The 13,755-nt window shown below is 31.6% G+C and overlaps 1 protein-coding gene across 11 annotated transcripts in view; it reads left to right on the top strand.

The window, feature by feature from the left end:
• The window catches only part of LOC107436973 (uncharacterized), a 264,017-nt gene that overhangs the window by 153,613 nt on the left and 96,649 nt on the right, over nucleotides 1-13,755 (top strand). For all 11 annotated transcript variants that reach the window (XR_011637864.1, XR_011637865.1, XR_006225062.2 and 8 more), the window contains exons 9-11: nucleotides 3,152-3,339; nucleotides 4,314-4,521; nucleotides 8,642-8,850. Coding sequence is in view for 3 of the 11 variants with exons in the window: in XM_043041297.2 (XP_042897231.1) it covers nucleotides 3,152-3,339; nucleotides 4,314-4,521; nucleotides 8,642-8,850 (605 nt within the window). In the remaining 8 variants the exon portion in view is untranslated. The remainder of the gene's footprint in view (nucleotides 1-3,151; nucleotides 3,340-4,313; nucleotides 4,522-8,641; nucleotides 8,851-13,755) is intronic.

Below are 13,755 nucleotides of genomic sequence, written 5' to 3'. Positions count from 1 at the left end.
AGTCATTTTAAGTTAATAGTAAGTAACTCAACTTAAGCCTTTATGTTAGATGGACCATAAATTGCTTAAATCAATTCTTTTTATCCACTGTAGAAAGAAACAAAATATTTTTTTTTGCTGATATGTACAGAATAAAATTGTGTATAATAATCAGTCATTAAATAAATAAATAACTTTGATTACATCCAAGCGTATTACAATCATACACAAACTTGGTATTAGGTTAATATTTGCTTTCCCTCCTTAAAGTATTAGCAGTTAAAAAACATTTCTGGTAACGCTACAATGTCCTGGCATTCATGAGCCAGGAAAATGACAGCCAGGATAATGACAAATTCGCCATTTTATAGCATATAACTTTACTTAATTTTATATTTTGACCTAAGACGTTTATATTCCGCAGAAAACAACAGGATTTTTTAAAATAACTCAGATAAATCTATGCAGTTTATGTTATTAATGATTTCGAGAAGCCAGGAAAATGACAACACCAAAACCTACTCTCCTTGAAAAAAGTTTTGAAATAGATTTTGAACCAGAAAATTGGTTCTTTATTCATGCAACAAGGCATGTTTATATAGGAGCGTATCTAATCAATCTATTAACATAAGATATTGATCGCTGGCGCTATCTATTTTGGTTAAAAACCACTAAACAAAAGTAGCCAGGAAAATGACTGATTTTCTTGGGACAAACAAATTATTGACAGAAAAAAATATTTTAAACGAAGTTTTTGTAAATAATACCCTCTGCGTGTATTCTGGAAATGCTTACGCCGGTTGAGATAAAAAAAATTAGATATTGAAAATTTCATGGGAAGTTTTGAGGCTAGTTATTATTGGAAACATTGTTTGTTACATGGCAGAAACATGAAATTTTGAAGCTCAATTAAATTTTTGAACTATACAAAACAGTCAATGCGAGTGCAAAGTCATTTTAAAATGCTAACAGCAATGCTGGGTAGTAATTTTTAAAAAAAAAAATTCTTTTAGTATTATAGTATTAGATCTTGGAGCAAGGGATAGTGAATTGTCATATTCCTTATATGTGCATCATATATATATATATATATATATATANTGGTCTGAGGGACACTTATGGGTGACTAGAGATTCTCTTCCTCCTATATCCAAAATTTTGAGTAGAGTTAAAGAGAAACTAGTTAGAACTTGTAGAAATGACTCTTTGAACCGGTGATAAGAGTCTTTTTTAAGTCTTCTTTTATTATTTTTTTAGCAGTTGAAAAAAAGAGAAGATTTATACATAAAAAGGGAAGTAAAACATAAGTACACTTTAAAGAAAAGTGTTCTGAACACTTTTATGCAGCCATTATGCATTTTATAAATATTTAAAAGTTAGATTTTCGTTTTATCACGAGTGTATATACCCCCAAAAAATAGTGTAGTCAGCATTATTTTTTATGCTTCACATATTCTGTTTCAAGGAATTAAATATATATATATATTTTTAAGTAAACAAGCTTTAGAAACAGTGTTCCATTCCCACATTCACCAAAAATCCTAGATTCTAATATCCACAAATATTAAAAACAATTAGAGTACTATACCCCGCAAACATTAGAAACAGCGAGTTATATCCTCTACTAACATTAGAAGCAATAAGTTATATTGTCTACAGGCATTAAAAAAGACGTCAAGTGAATCTTCTCTAAATATTAAAAACCGAAAGTTCTACAATTTTCTACAAACATCAAAAAGAGCAAATTCTATCCTCTGCAAAAATTAGAAACAATAAGTTACTTTGTCTAAAGACTTTTAAAAAAAATTTCCGCAAAATCTATCCTCCTTAAATATTCGAAACATAATTTCTACTATACTTAAAAAACATTAGAAAGATCAAACTTTATTCTCCACAAGCAGAAACAGTAAGTTCCAACCTCCCCACACATTGAAACTGCACGATTCCTGGATGTTTGAATCATAATGTTCTATTAAGTTCGATTCATTCCATTAACATTAAACACAGCAATATGTGTCTCTCACAAACATTAGAAACAACAAGTTCCGCCCCTCCACAAACATTAGAAGCATAATTTTTTTTCCACTTTCCCTTTTTTTGAGTGAACTTTTTTGCGTCAAATAGTTAAAATGTAAAACAAAATTAAATAAAGCATATTTTTGAAAAATTATGACTTACTATACTTCAACTGGGTGATATGACTGTTTTAAAAAATTAAAACTGAATCATTCAAACAAGTGCTAAAACTTTAAAAATAAATCCAATTTTGGTTGCCAACTTCTATAATATTATGATATTGATAAAAATGTCAATCCATTAACCCTAAAATTTGATCCTTACATCAGCAGCCCTCTTTAAAATATTTCCACAAAATTTTAGTCCAAATTAACCATTAGTATTAGTTATGCAGTATAAAATTTAGTCCAACTTTTTTTTAATAATTTGAACACCGGCTATGAGTTTTGATTTGATTGTTTTCTTTTGAACTAGGTGTAAACCTCCAGGCTCAGGGAATTCCAGAATTTAACTTTGGCAGTTCTCAGCGGGGTTTTTTTTTTCTTCTTTAAAAAAAATCCAAAATTATTAAAAGGCAACTGGCCCAGTTGATATAAAATGTTCCAAATTTATCTTGTAATTGAACTGATGTTTTGGATCGATATTTAGATCCACACTAAATCGACATAAAAAAATTTTTTTAATATATGGCAAATCTAAAATAGTAACAACATGTGTTTCCAAATATCCTTGCCACCAATCTCTAAAGAGATTCAAAGACAAAACAGATAACGAGATGTTATACTGGTTACCACTTAACGTACTTCAAATGCCTATCACTTCAACTAAGGTGAGGGAAAGCATAATGCAGGTACACGGGAAAATTTGTTCTCAGGTAAATTTGTTCTCTCTCGTACAAAATAAGAACGAATATATGTGTTCTGGATGCTTTTAAGCAGGAAACGTTCTTCTTCATTCACCGCTTTTCTGTACGAACGAAAATCATCTGTCAAGAGGATAATGTTAAATTAATTTTTTTCATAAAGTAGCCATCTCGAAAACGATTTTTATTTTATTTTATTTCACAAGAACAATTCGATCCATTCCCTTCAAATCTTGAATTTTTTGTATAAAATTATGTAAATAAATTGCGAATGTCATTAATTATTGTTTTTAGGATCAAGAGAGTATGGATATGGAGGCCGGGAAGAAGATACGACGTCGTCTGCCGCCCGTGCCTTTGGACCAAGAGCCTACCTCCGTCCCCCTACGTCGAACCAAGGATCGAACTCGCACACTCTCGATGGGTGCAATGCCTCTTTCCACATCCTCAGAGAGATCATGGGACAGGAGGATACCGCAGAGGTATTCTCTCTTTAACATTCCGAACCCTACTTTCTTTTTATATATAATTTTAAAAACTATTAAAAAATTACTTAAATAAAAACAACACATATCGCGTGGTCTATTTTCTTACGCTAATGCTAACTATCAGTGAAACTGTGCATCTAACTATTCACCGCAATACCGGCACAAATACAGCAAAACAGAACGAACAAATTTTAATAAGATTTTTTAATGTCATATAGCTTACTTAAATGCTCCCGTCTCACAGGTCCAGGGTCTTATCTTCGTATCGGGCATGGTTGACTCAGCCTTTCATCCCTTCAGTGGGTCTATAAAATGAGTACCAAGCATGCCTGGGGACTCAGCACTGGAGGTTCCGCTTTCGGCTGACCACCCAACCGGAACATTTGCGTCAGCACCTCAGACCCCGAGGTCAAGAAAACTGGGATATGCACAGTAGGCCTTGGCCCTTCATGGGCTGTCATGCCACTGCGTTTAGTTTAGCTAACTAAAATATCATAATATAATCATTTAAGCACGTTTTATTGAATTTTAAAATCATGTTTTGCTGTCATGTAAATAAAGAGTATCGTTCTGAAAAATAAATCGTTTTACAAAGTTTTAGCCACCTATAAAAAGAAGCACCTCAAAATCAAATTTTAGTCGAATTAGATTTCGAAAGACCATAAAAAAGAAAATTAAAAAAAAAGAAAGAAATTGTATTAAATTACTTATCGCATTTCTTTTGTTTTGTGAGAAAAGCGCTAAAATCTCCTTTCGGTCCTCTTAAGAGTCAATTCTCCGAAGCAATAATTCTTTACCTTCTTTAAAAATTATTGTGCTGATGAATGATATTCTATCGTCAAATATTTATTCAGATTAAAATAAAATAAAAATATCCTAAAATCCAACAAGTCGAAAGAATCTGAAGAAGATAAGCTATAATAATGTTGTAGACGCAACTCATGAAGCACAATTAAATGTGATTTCAGGACAACATCACTGGACGACGGAATGTCCTTGACGAAAGCATTAAACACGACAACGAGTTCGGACCTGGATTTCTTAGGTTTATCCTCTTCGACGGACACTTACCTTAAATTTCTTACGTCTACAGATTACGGTGGACTGCTTGGATCTTCGCTTACTACTACAACCTCCTCTGTCTTAGCATCAATACCATCCTCCATTGGTCTATCAGTGAGTTCACAAGCATTCTGCTATAATTCCTTAAAAAGAATAGTTTTCAATAGTTGTCTTTCTTAAAGATGCCTTAGCAACCACATTTTTTTTTGTTATTATTATTCTGAGAAAATAATTGTAAGGTATACGATTTTTTGCATCATTTCAAAATATATAATTTTACATGGCAAAATACAAAATTGAGCGAAATCGGTTGAAATATTTTCTGAGAAATTGAATTTCAAAAAAGTCAGATACTTAAAATTCGATTTCTCAGAAACTATTTAAGTCATTTTGCTACGTAAAATAACATACTATAAAATTATGTAAAAAATTGTATACCTTACATTTAAAAAAAAATGTCAAGTATTATTTATTAAAATAATAAAAATAATAACTATTTACTTTTCGCATAGAATTATCTTTTGATGAACGAATTTTATAACTGTGTGCAAAAACTGTTCAATACAACCGAAATGTTCTCGATAATGCGCGGAAAGTAAAATTAACATGAAGGAATCCAAACTTTGAATCCCCCCCCCCCCTGATCAAACAATGGGGACCGTATTTCACAGTTTGCGACTACCCCCCTATATTTTGGAGGTCGAAAATCCAAATCCGTTGAAAAAAAGGTATGTTCATTCAGAGAAAGTACGTTTTTGTGACTGATTTCATAACTTAAAATATTAACTGCACTTATTAATTAGCATATTTGAGGTCACCTCTTGGATTGAATCCTTGAATGTGAGGATTAGATAGAAAAGTTATTCAGGATGGTCCGTATTTTTTTTTTTTTGGCACACAGTACAAAGAATAATTTAGTATCAGTTTACAGATTATCGAGAATGTTAAGTAATATTTACTTTGAAATTTATATTCTCAATGGAATTGCTTTGGATCAAATATTGTTTTATTGTAGCATTTTTGTTATCATATGTTAGATAAATATCATTCTCCATAATAACATTCATCAGAATGTCATATAGATTTTTTAAAAAAAAGGGTATTTTTCCGACAAATAATTCCCACGAAGGGAAAAAAAGTTTTTGTTCTAAGATAAATTTTTCATGGAATTTTAACTAATTATCTAACAGGCAACATCGCGAAAAAAATTGTTTGTTTTAATATTGATTTCACTTTATTTGATACGGGGTGTTCCGTTAAGATTACCTTTGACATCAAAATAGCTTGATGTGAAGGAAGACGAGTATACATAGACTCGTTTGATTGTCGATTGAAGCTTAAAGGTGACAATCGTCTTTTTCAACTGTTCTCTGTCCCAAACTGGTTCCAGGCACCCGTCTTTCTCAACTGAAATCTATGAATTTTGATAACTGTACAATCCCTAATGTTTGCTCTTTTTTATTTCTTGTTTTGAGTTAAGTTTCCAAAAAACATATATTTGAGGCTGTCTTTGCGAAACAGACTATGTACGCAATCAAAAGTCTGCCTGTGTCTATTTACTCTAAATCAGTGTTTCCCAACCTTTTTTTGTGCCATGCCCCACCTAAGCCCTTCTGAAATTCTTATGCCCCCCAATGTAACATATACATAATTTCAAATATAAAAAAATTGAATGGTTCACTTAGGAAACTTAAATGATAGATTTTCGGAAGAAATCCCTATCAAATTGTTAACGAAACACAGTAAAATTTTCAAAACATATAATGAAAAACTAAAATTCAAATTCAACATAATTTTAATAAAGATTTTTCTATAATAATTTAATATTTTAATTTAGTGTGGTGCTTGGTGCACAGAGATTTTATGTTAGGTTTCAATTTGGTTAGCTTCAGTCTCCCAGTTGTGTTCTATCCAGACTATTTCTTTATTGTTACCGGTAAATCATTTACAGCACTAAATCCACATTCAGCTAAATATGAAGATGGAAACGTTAACAAAAGTTTTCTTGCACATTTGGTTGAATTTGGGTATTCTGTTTCCTCACAAAATCATGCCATCACTCCATTTATAATAAATAAAATTTTAACTGACTCATCATTTTGCATTTCTGCTAGTTCTTTTTACATGTTTGATATATCAGACAAATCCGCTAACATTGGCTGTATCATTCATATAGGAAACTCAATTTGTTTTAAACTAGAAAATCTTTCTTTTAAATCAGCCGATATAATTTTCAGATGATCGACAATAACAAGTAAAACAGTACCATTTGCTTCACACTTTTGGAGCCAATGAAACTGTTCAAAGTTTTTGTTGTTAATATATTTCTGACATAACTCAATAAGGGTAATGAAACCCAATGTCTTTGCTTTTGCATCAACAAGAGTTTTTTTGTTCCTTGAAGTTGCTTATTTAATATATTTAGCTATTCAAAGATATCGGCTAAATAACTCACAAATGCTTTATCATCGATTGCTAACAGATACTTCATTTCAGGTTTGTCGCTTAAAAAATCACTAAGAGTATCAAACAGTTTTCCAAATCTTTTCAAGCAGTTCCCTTTAGAGAGCCATCTTACTTCAGAGTGAAGTAAAACTCTCATAGGGTCTGCATTTTTTTCTTCACAAAATAGCTTGAAGAGACGCTCTCATTTGTCATTAGTTTTAATAGCATTGATACACCGAATGTACTACTTCATTTACTGAATGTAGTACTTCATTTAGAACAGGCGAGCTATTTTTAGCTACCAAGTTTTCCCTATGAATAACACAATGCACAAAAATCTTTCCTGGATTCTCATCTTTCACCAATTTCTAGCAGCCATTTTTCTTGCCCATTATATTAGGATCACCATCCACAGCACAAGATGTTATGTTATTATTTATATATTATTGACATCTAAGTAGTTTTTTAGCTTATTATATATATCTTTGGAGGTAGTGTTACTTTCTAATCTTTTACAGAACAACATTTCTTCAGCAAAATGCCCTTTATTAATATATTTTACGTAAGTTATCAATACTGCCAAACTGTCTATCAAAGTTGATTCATCCATTTGCATTGATAATTTTCTAGTTTTCAGCTTTTCAATAAGATGTTTTTCAATATCTTCACTCGTTCTGTCTATTCTTCAGCTAACAGTATTGTTACTGAGTGGCATAACTTTTGCATCTTTCTCAAGAACCATTTTAAGAAATGCTGATATTGACGATTTTATTAAATTCTCTCCTATAGTATGGTTTTTTCTGGGGGTCCACTTGAAGCCTGCCATTTGTCGCAGAGAGGTCAACTTGACGACGCCAAAAACTCAGTAGATATTTTGGTCTTGTCAAGCGAATTTATAATATTATCTAGCCGCAATTATTTAAGAATTTGCTTTGTTCTTTCAATTTTGACTCCGAAATCTAGCATTGCATTTAAATGGCTCGAAGCAAAAGGATTAAACTCGTGTCCATTTTCGAATTGCCCCCCTTAACAATCAAATTGCCCCCCGGTGGGGCGTGGGCCCACGTTGGGAAACACTGCTCTAAATACTCAAGAACGCTTACATTTAAAGAATATTTTTAAAGTATTATTTGCATCGGTTTTTTTTCCAACTTGCAGTTCGCAAACATTGGTGAGGTAATTTTTTTTTAAACATTCCTGGGAGGTACAATTTCTATGCCACAAAAATCCATTATTAAGAGCTATTGTCAAAGACTAAACTTTCTTTAACATTTTTTGAGTAAGTCATCGATTGACGCAACGTTTTTTCTTGCAAATTGCTAAAAAAATCATTTCACAATTTTGGAACTTTTTCATCCCCGTTCGAATAATTATGCTCCTTAAATATCGAGAAGGCATTTTTTTTATTGTTTTAGTGTATACTGTTGTGAGCACGAAAGTACCAGCTTGCTTATTCATCGTCACGGATGAGATAAATCGTCTTCCAGGAATTTGTCCTCTACACAAGGTTTTTTTAAATTGTAATTGAAAGATTACAATACAGCGCAAACAAAATTGCAGCGTGTCCAATATGAATTTACAAATAGGTTTTAAGGGAATTTGCCTCTTCTTTCAACTGCAGAGCAGAGGGTGGGACAACGATGTACTATAGCCGCAATGGAAGTGTTAAAAAGAGCATAAATTGGGAGCCATAAAAAGAAATTGATTTGTAAATAACTGAATAATTATGCCTTTGTATGACATTGTAGTTTATGGCTAATAAAATTTAAATCCAAACACATTATTGCAGACGACAACCATGCTGGGTCGTCGGGACCTAAGCGCACCCCACAGCTTATCTTCCTACTTGCGCAGCAGCGGAGTGGGAGTTGTGCCATCTACCTCCGCCTCCTACCTTCTGGATCACGCCACCACAGACACGGGCCCCAAGCTGCCCTCTTACCTGATGTCATTGAAGCAGCAACTGCGGGAGGAACTTAGATCGGTCACTGACCAACGGTAAACACTCCCTCTTTTTTTTTTTACTTCTTTTTTTTTACAACCATGGACTGACTCATTTCAAAAATGAAAATCTCAAAAACTAAAGGTCAACGAGGAATGAAACAAGTGGTAAATTTATTGACAAAGTTATAAAATTTTGCATAAAAATTTTGGAAATTAGTTACTAAAGTTGCCTACAGATGACGCTGCTAGCCATCGAAGACCACCAGAGCTATCTGTTCTGTCATTGTCGTTTCTAAAGACATTTGTCAATACCAGCAAGCCTTCTAGGTGAAACTAAGCGAATTTTAGGCAGTGTGTGCATTTCTTAGTTTCCAGTTTCACCATATATGGCTAAAAATATGACTTCAATCATATATACGTCACAGCCCATTTATAGAGCGAACCCATTCATACATCCTTTCAATCATCAACAGATCGTAATTTTGACCTGAACCAGAGAACGATCCTTCTCCAATTCAGTACCTCCAGAGGTATGATTTGTTATAGGAGCAGGGAGGACTTCATAAGCCGACAGATTTAACGTGTACCAGTCACCCTTTACTACACTGGGAGTTTTTAAGCCGGTAGGGATCGAACTCATGGCCTCTTGGACATTTACCCAACTCCCAATAAACGAGGCTATCCCGTTCCCTAGCGCTCTGTTTTAGCGCTTGAAAATGAAAGGATGCCATGACACAGAATTAGGCGGCACTATGTTTTCCATTGAACATTATCTGTTTCTGTTTTTGAAATATGATGGATTTATTTGAATTCATTATCAAGAAATTTGAACAGTGTACAGTACCGTTGGCAACGTTTGAAACTAATTTCCAAAATTTCTGTATAAAATTTTTACAGCTTTCGCAATGAACATACATTCCTAAGTCATCCTTTGTTTCTGATATCTTTAATATTAAAATCTGTCAATCTTCCTCTAGACATACTGTACATACTTGTTAATAATAAAATATGTCTCCCAGAAAAAGCAGTCAATTGGATATCTGTAAGCGACATGGAAGTAGAACCTGATTATATGAGCAAGTGTTCTTTTCGCGATCGCAACGCTGGAGTACGCCCTCTAGCGGGAGCCGGAAAATATCGTTCATTAATTCCATCATAACCATTGGCAATGACGGACGCCATTTTCTTAGCAGCAAATAAGAAGCAAAATTTCCTTAAGGAAAAGGTAGAAGAACTTGAAAAAACTAACCAGAACATGCCAAATATTGAAGCATTTGACACGCCAAGCATTTGAAGAGCAATTTCTCAATAATTTTTACCTTTCTATTACCAAAACCATAACTTCGGATTTCATGATCACTTGCTGTTACAGATGTGTGTATTACAGTAAAATAATTTTTTCTGTCTTCAATCCATTACGAATTAAAGTGACGTCAACATTGCTTTCGTCATTTCAATGAATAAATGTGAATTCAGATATCTGTTCAAATCTGTAATAGTTATAGAATATTCTTCTTCTTTACAGAATAGTAAATATTTCTGTATCTATTTAATTTGGCAAACAACAATAAAGAATCCTCCGAATTACTTGAAATAGTATCATTTGTGCTGATTATTAATAAATTTTTATCGTTTTCTTGGTAATCATTTTTTAGTTTTAAAAGAATAATTTCAACTAGAATTCAGCTATTCTGTTTTCAAGCTACGTTATTGAAATTCATATCGGGATCATACAATTATAACATTTTGATGTGTGGTATGTTATCTAAAAGTAATGAAGGAATAATCTATGTAGATATTATTTGAAAATAAAATTTTCAAACGAAGAACATTTCATTTGGAATTATCCGGATTTATGAAGAAGATTATGAATTTTATATAAAAAAAATTGCTTGTAAATAATTTTTTTTTCTTATTTGATGATAGTTCTCTACAGAATGGTTTTACGTCTGATTAAGAACTATAAAAATGAAAAAAAAATTCAAAATAAAAAGTAATATTTTTAAAAACCACGTTTTAGTAGTGGAGAATAATAATTAAGAAGAAAATTGAAAAACGGAAAACGTGGGGCGCATGAAATACATAACAGTAATGTTATATTAGTGTGTGTATGTGTGCTCTTGAGAATATGTGTATGTATATCAGTAATTGTAATTGTATCTGAATGTGGATGTGGAATATGCTTTTGTATATGCATATGTATGTGGATGTATATGTGGCTGTGCATGTGTATGAGTAAGAAAATGTGTATATGTATGTGTATATGTACTGTTATGTATTTCATGCGCCCCACGTTTTTCGTTTTTCAATTTTTTTCTTAATTATTATTCTCCACTACTAAAACGTGGTTTTTAAAAATATTACTTTTTATTTTGAATTTTTTTATTTTAAACTATGATTTTTTTAATTTTTAATTTTTATTTTATATTTTTAAAAAATTATTATTTTTTAATTATTATTCTTCACTACAAAAAACGTGGTTTTTAAAAATATATATTTTTATTTAGATTATTTTTCTTAGTCAAGAGTAGTCAAGACTACTACAAGACCACTACTAAAGTAATAGAACTTTTATTTTAAATTAGGGATACAAAAATCTTTATAGAAAAACAATACCTTTACGACTTTCATTAGTTTTATGCTGATGACAACCAAAACAATCTGGAAATGAATGAGGAAAAACTGGATCCTACCACGTGATTTTTCAGCCAATAAAAATACTCCGACAACAAAAATCTTTTCACCTGACACGTAATAATTTGAAATAATGGAATCGACAACAAAAGACAATCTCGAAAATAATTTTTTTTTTAAATTTTAATTTTATTTTACTTTGCATGTCTTTTTTCTCTTCATTTTCATGCATTGTCATCCAATTCTGAACTGTGTGCTAAATTTGAAGTTTGTAGCTAGTCGGGAAGTTAGTTTAAAATCGATTACAAAATTCCACCCGGACAGACATACACGAAGGCAAGTTTATATAAACGTGGTAATAAAAAAAGAAACAATATGACAGTTTTTTTATTTCAGTATGAGGAATTTTTAAAATTGCTTTTTTTATCCTAAGAATTCTTAGTTTTACGTTTTTTGTTTATAATTTTTTGATAAAAATTGTCGTCAAAATACTTTTTCAGAAAAATTAAATGGTATAACATTATGCGTTTATGTATACTTCTTGCATATTCTAATATTTGAAGTAATATGATTCAGAAAAGTATGGAATAAAAATTCGGTACTTATGTCTTAACGCCACCGCTGTTACAGATTTGGCAGTTTTTAAGGGCCGCCAAACCTACACCTAAAATTTTTACGACAAATCATAAAATAAAACACTTCATTTAAAATCAAAGTAGTCAATCGGTATTCGGTGAAAAATGGACTGATATAAAGTTTAACGCAGATTCAAAACAAACCCTATTTTCGTTCACCTGATGATGTCACCATATTAACTCTAATAAATAGGATTCCAAATGAGATAACATTTCCAAAACGTACGTTTACCAAGATAAAGTTTCATGTCATGGAAATTGGCTCACTTTCATTTTTTGGTAAAATATTTTGCTCCTAAAAAAATAAAATTGCATCTTGTTTTGTTTTTGGCAAATCCCAAAGACGAATTTTCGTAGCACTAAGAAATGGCGACAAAAAAGATTTTTTTTTTGTTTTATTGGCATTCTTTATTTTACGTTTTTCATTTTCTAATTGGGTATAATATTAAAAAAACACAACTACTTCCACTTAGTAGGAATAACATTTACCATGACGCAATGCTAAATTCTATGCCACTATCCCCATAAATGCCACTATCCACATAAATCAATTATTAATCAAAAATCGAATATCAATTACTTTTCGTTATAATGCAATAAAATCTGGCGAGCAGCTATTTAAACGATCAAACACTTCGTTTGTTTATTTGTGGCTTGAAGTTAGGCTCGCAGAAAATGCCGTTCATGGGTTAAATTTAGTAGGAATAACACAACCTGTGACGTAGGCTATAGTATACCCAATTAATGATTTTTATTGAAACTTGAAATTTTTTGATAAAAATTGCTGTCAAAAAACTTTTCTACAAAATTAAATTTCATAAAATTACGAGGCTTATGTATACTTTTTGTTTATTTTAATTTTTGAAGTAATATGATTCTTGAAACTATGGAATGTAAAGTTTAAATAGGCCTTTCATGTTATATCATTAAATTTAGTAAAACTATTTCTCATGCATTAGGTTTCAACTCTAATAAGAAGATAGGTTTTTTTTTTCTGTTTATTCACAAATATTTTTCCGATGTGTTTTGGATGTTCCTTCTTTAAAAAAAAAGATACCATTTTGTTTTCGCTTGCATAAGAAAGAATATTAAACATTTTTCTTTTTTAAATTTAATAAGCCACAATAAAGAAGAAACGTTACAATGCTACACGCTACATTAAAGACGTCTCCAAAGTAACTGAATGAAATCGCAGGTATTCGTCTCATACAACAACGCCCCCTATAGTTCGTTGAGGTCGCAAATCCTGTCGTGCGACAGAAAAGGTTTTAAAAACTCTTTCATGAAAGAATCGCTTGCTTACAGAACTATATTCTTTTCTTTATTTTAAAAATACTTTTTGTGGGATGTTTTCTTCTTAATAAAACACAGTTATTTTTCGGTTTCAAACTACAGTTAAAGATAGTGACAGGATTTGAATAATTAGAAAAATTCCTTTAAAAATTCTTCCGCTTACAAAAGTTCGTTTATCACTTTAAAATATAATTTTTTTTATTAAAGCAAAGTTTTTGCGTTAACAAACTATCAATGACAGATTTTTAATCATAGAAATTAGAAAACGATATTCGCGATCGCAACGAACTATAGGGGGCGTTGTTGTATGAGACGCATACCAGCGATTTCTATATGAACCGTCATTCAGTTACTCTGGAGACGTCTTTAATGTAGCGTGTAGCATTGGAAGGCGAAG

This window comes from Parasteatoda tepidariorum, chromosome 10, assembly GCF_043381705.1.
Source record: "Parasteatoda tepidariorum isolate YZ-2023 chromosome 10, CAS_Ptep_4.0, whole genome shotgun sequence".
NCBI classification, from domain to species: Eukaryota; Metazoa; Arthropoda; class Arachnida; order Araneae; family Theridiidae; genus Parasteatoda; species Parasteatoda tepidariorum.
The sequence above is the reverse complement of the archived record's forward strand: the minus strand, read 5'-3'. Positions and strand labels throughout refer to the sequence as shown.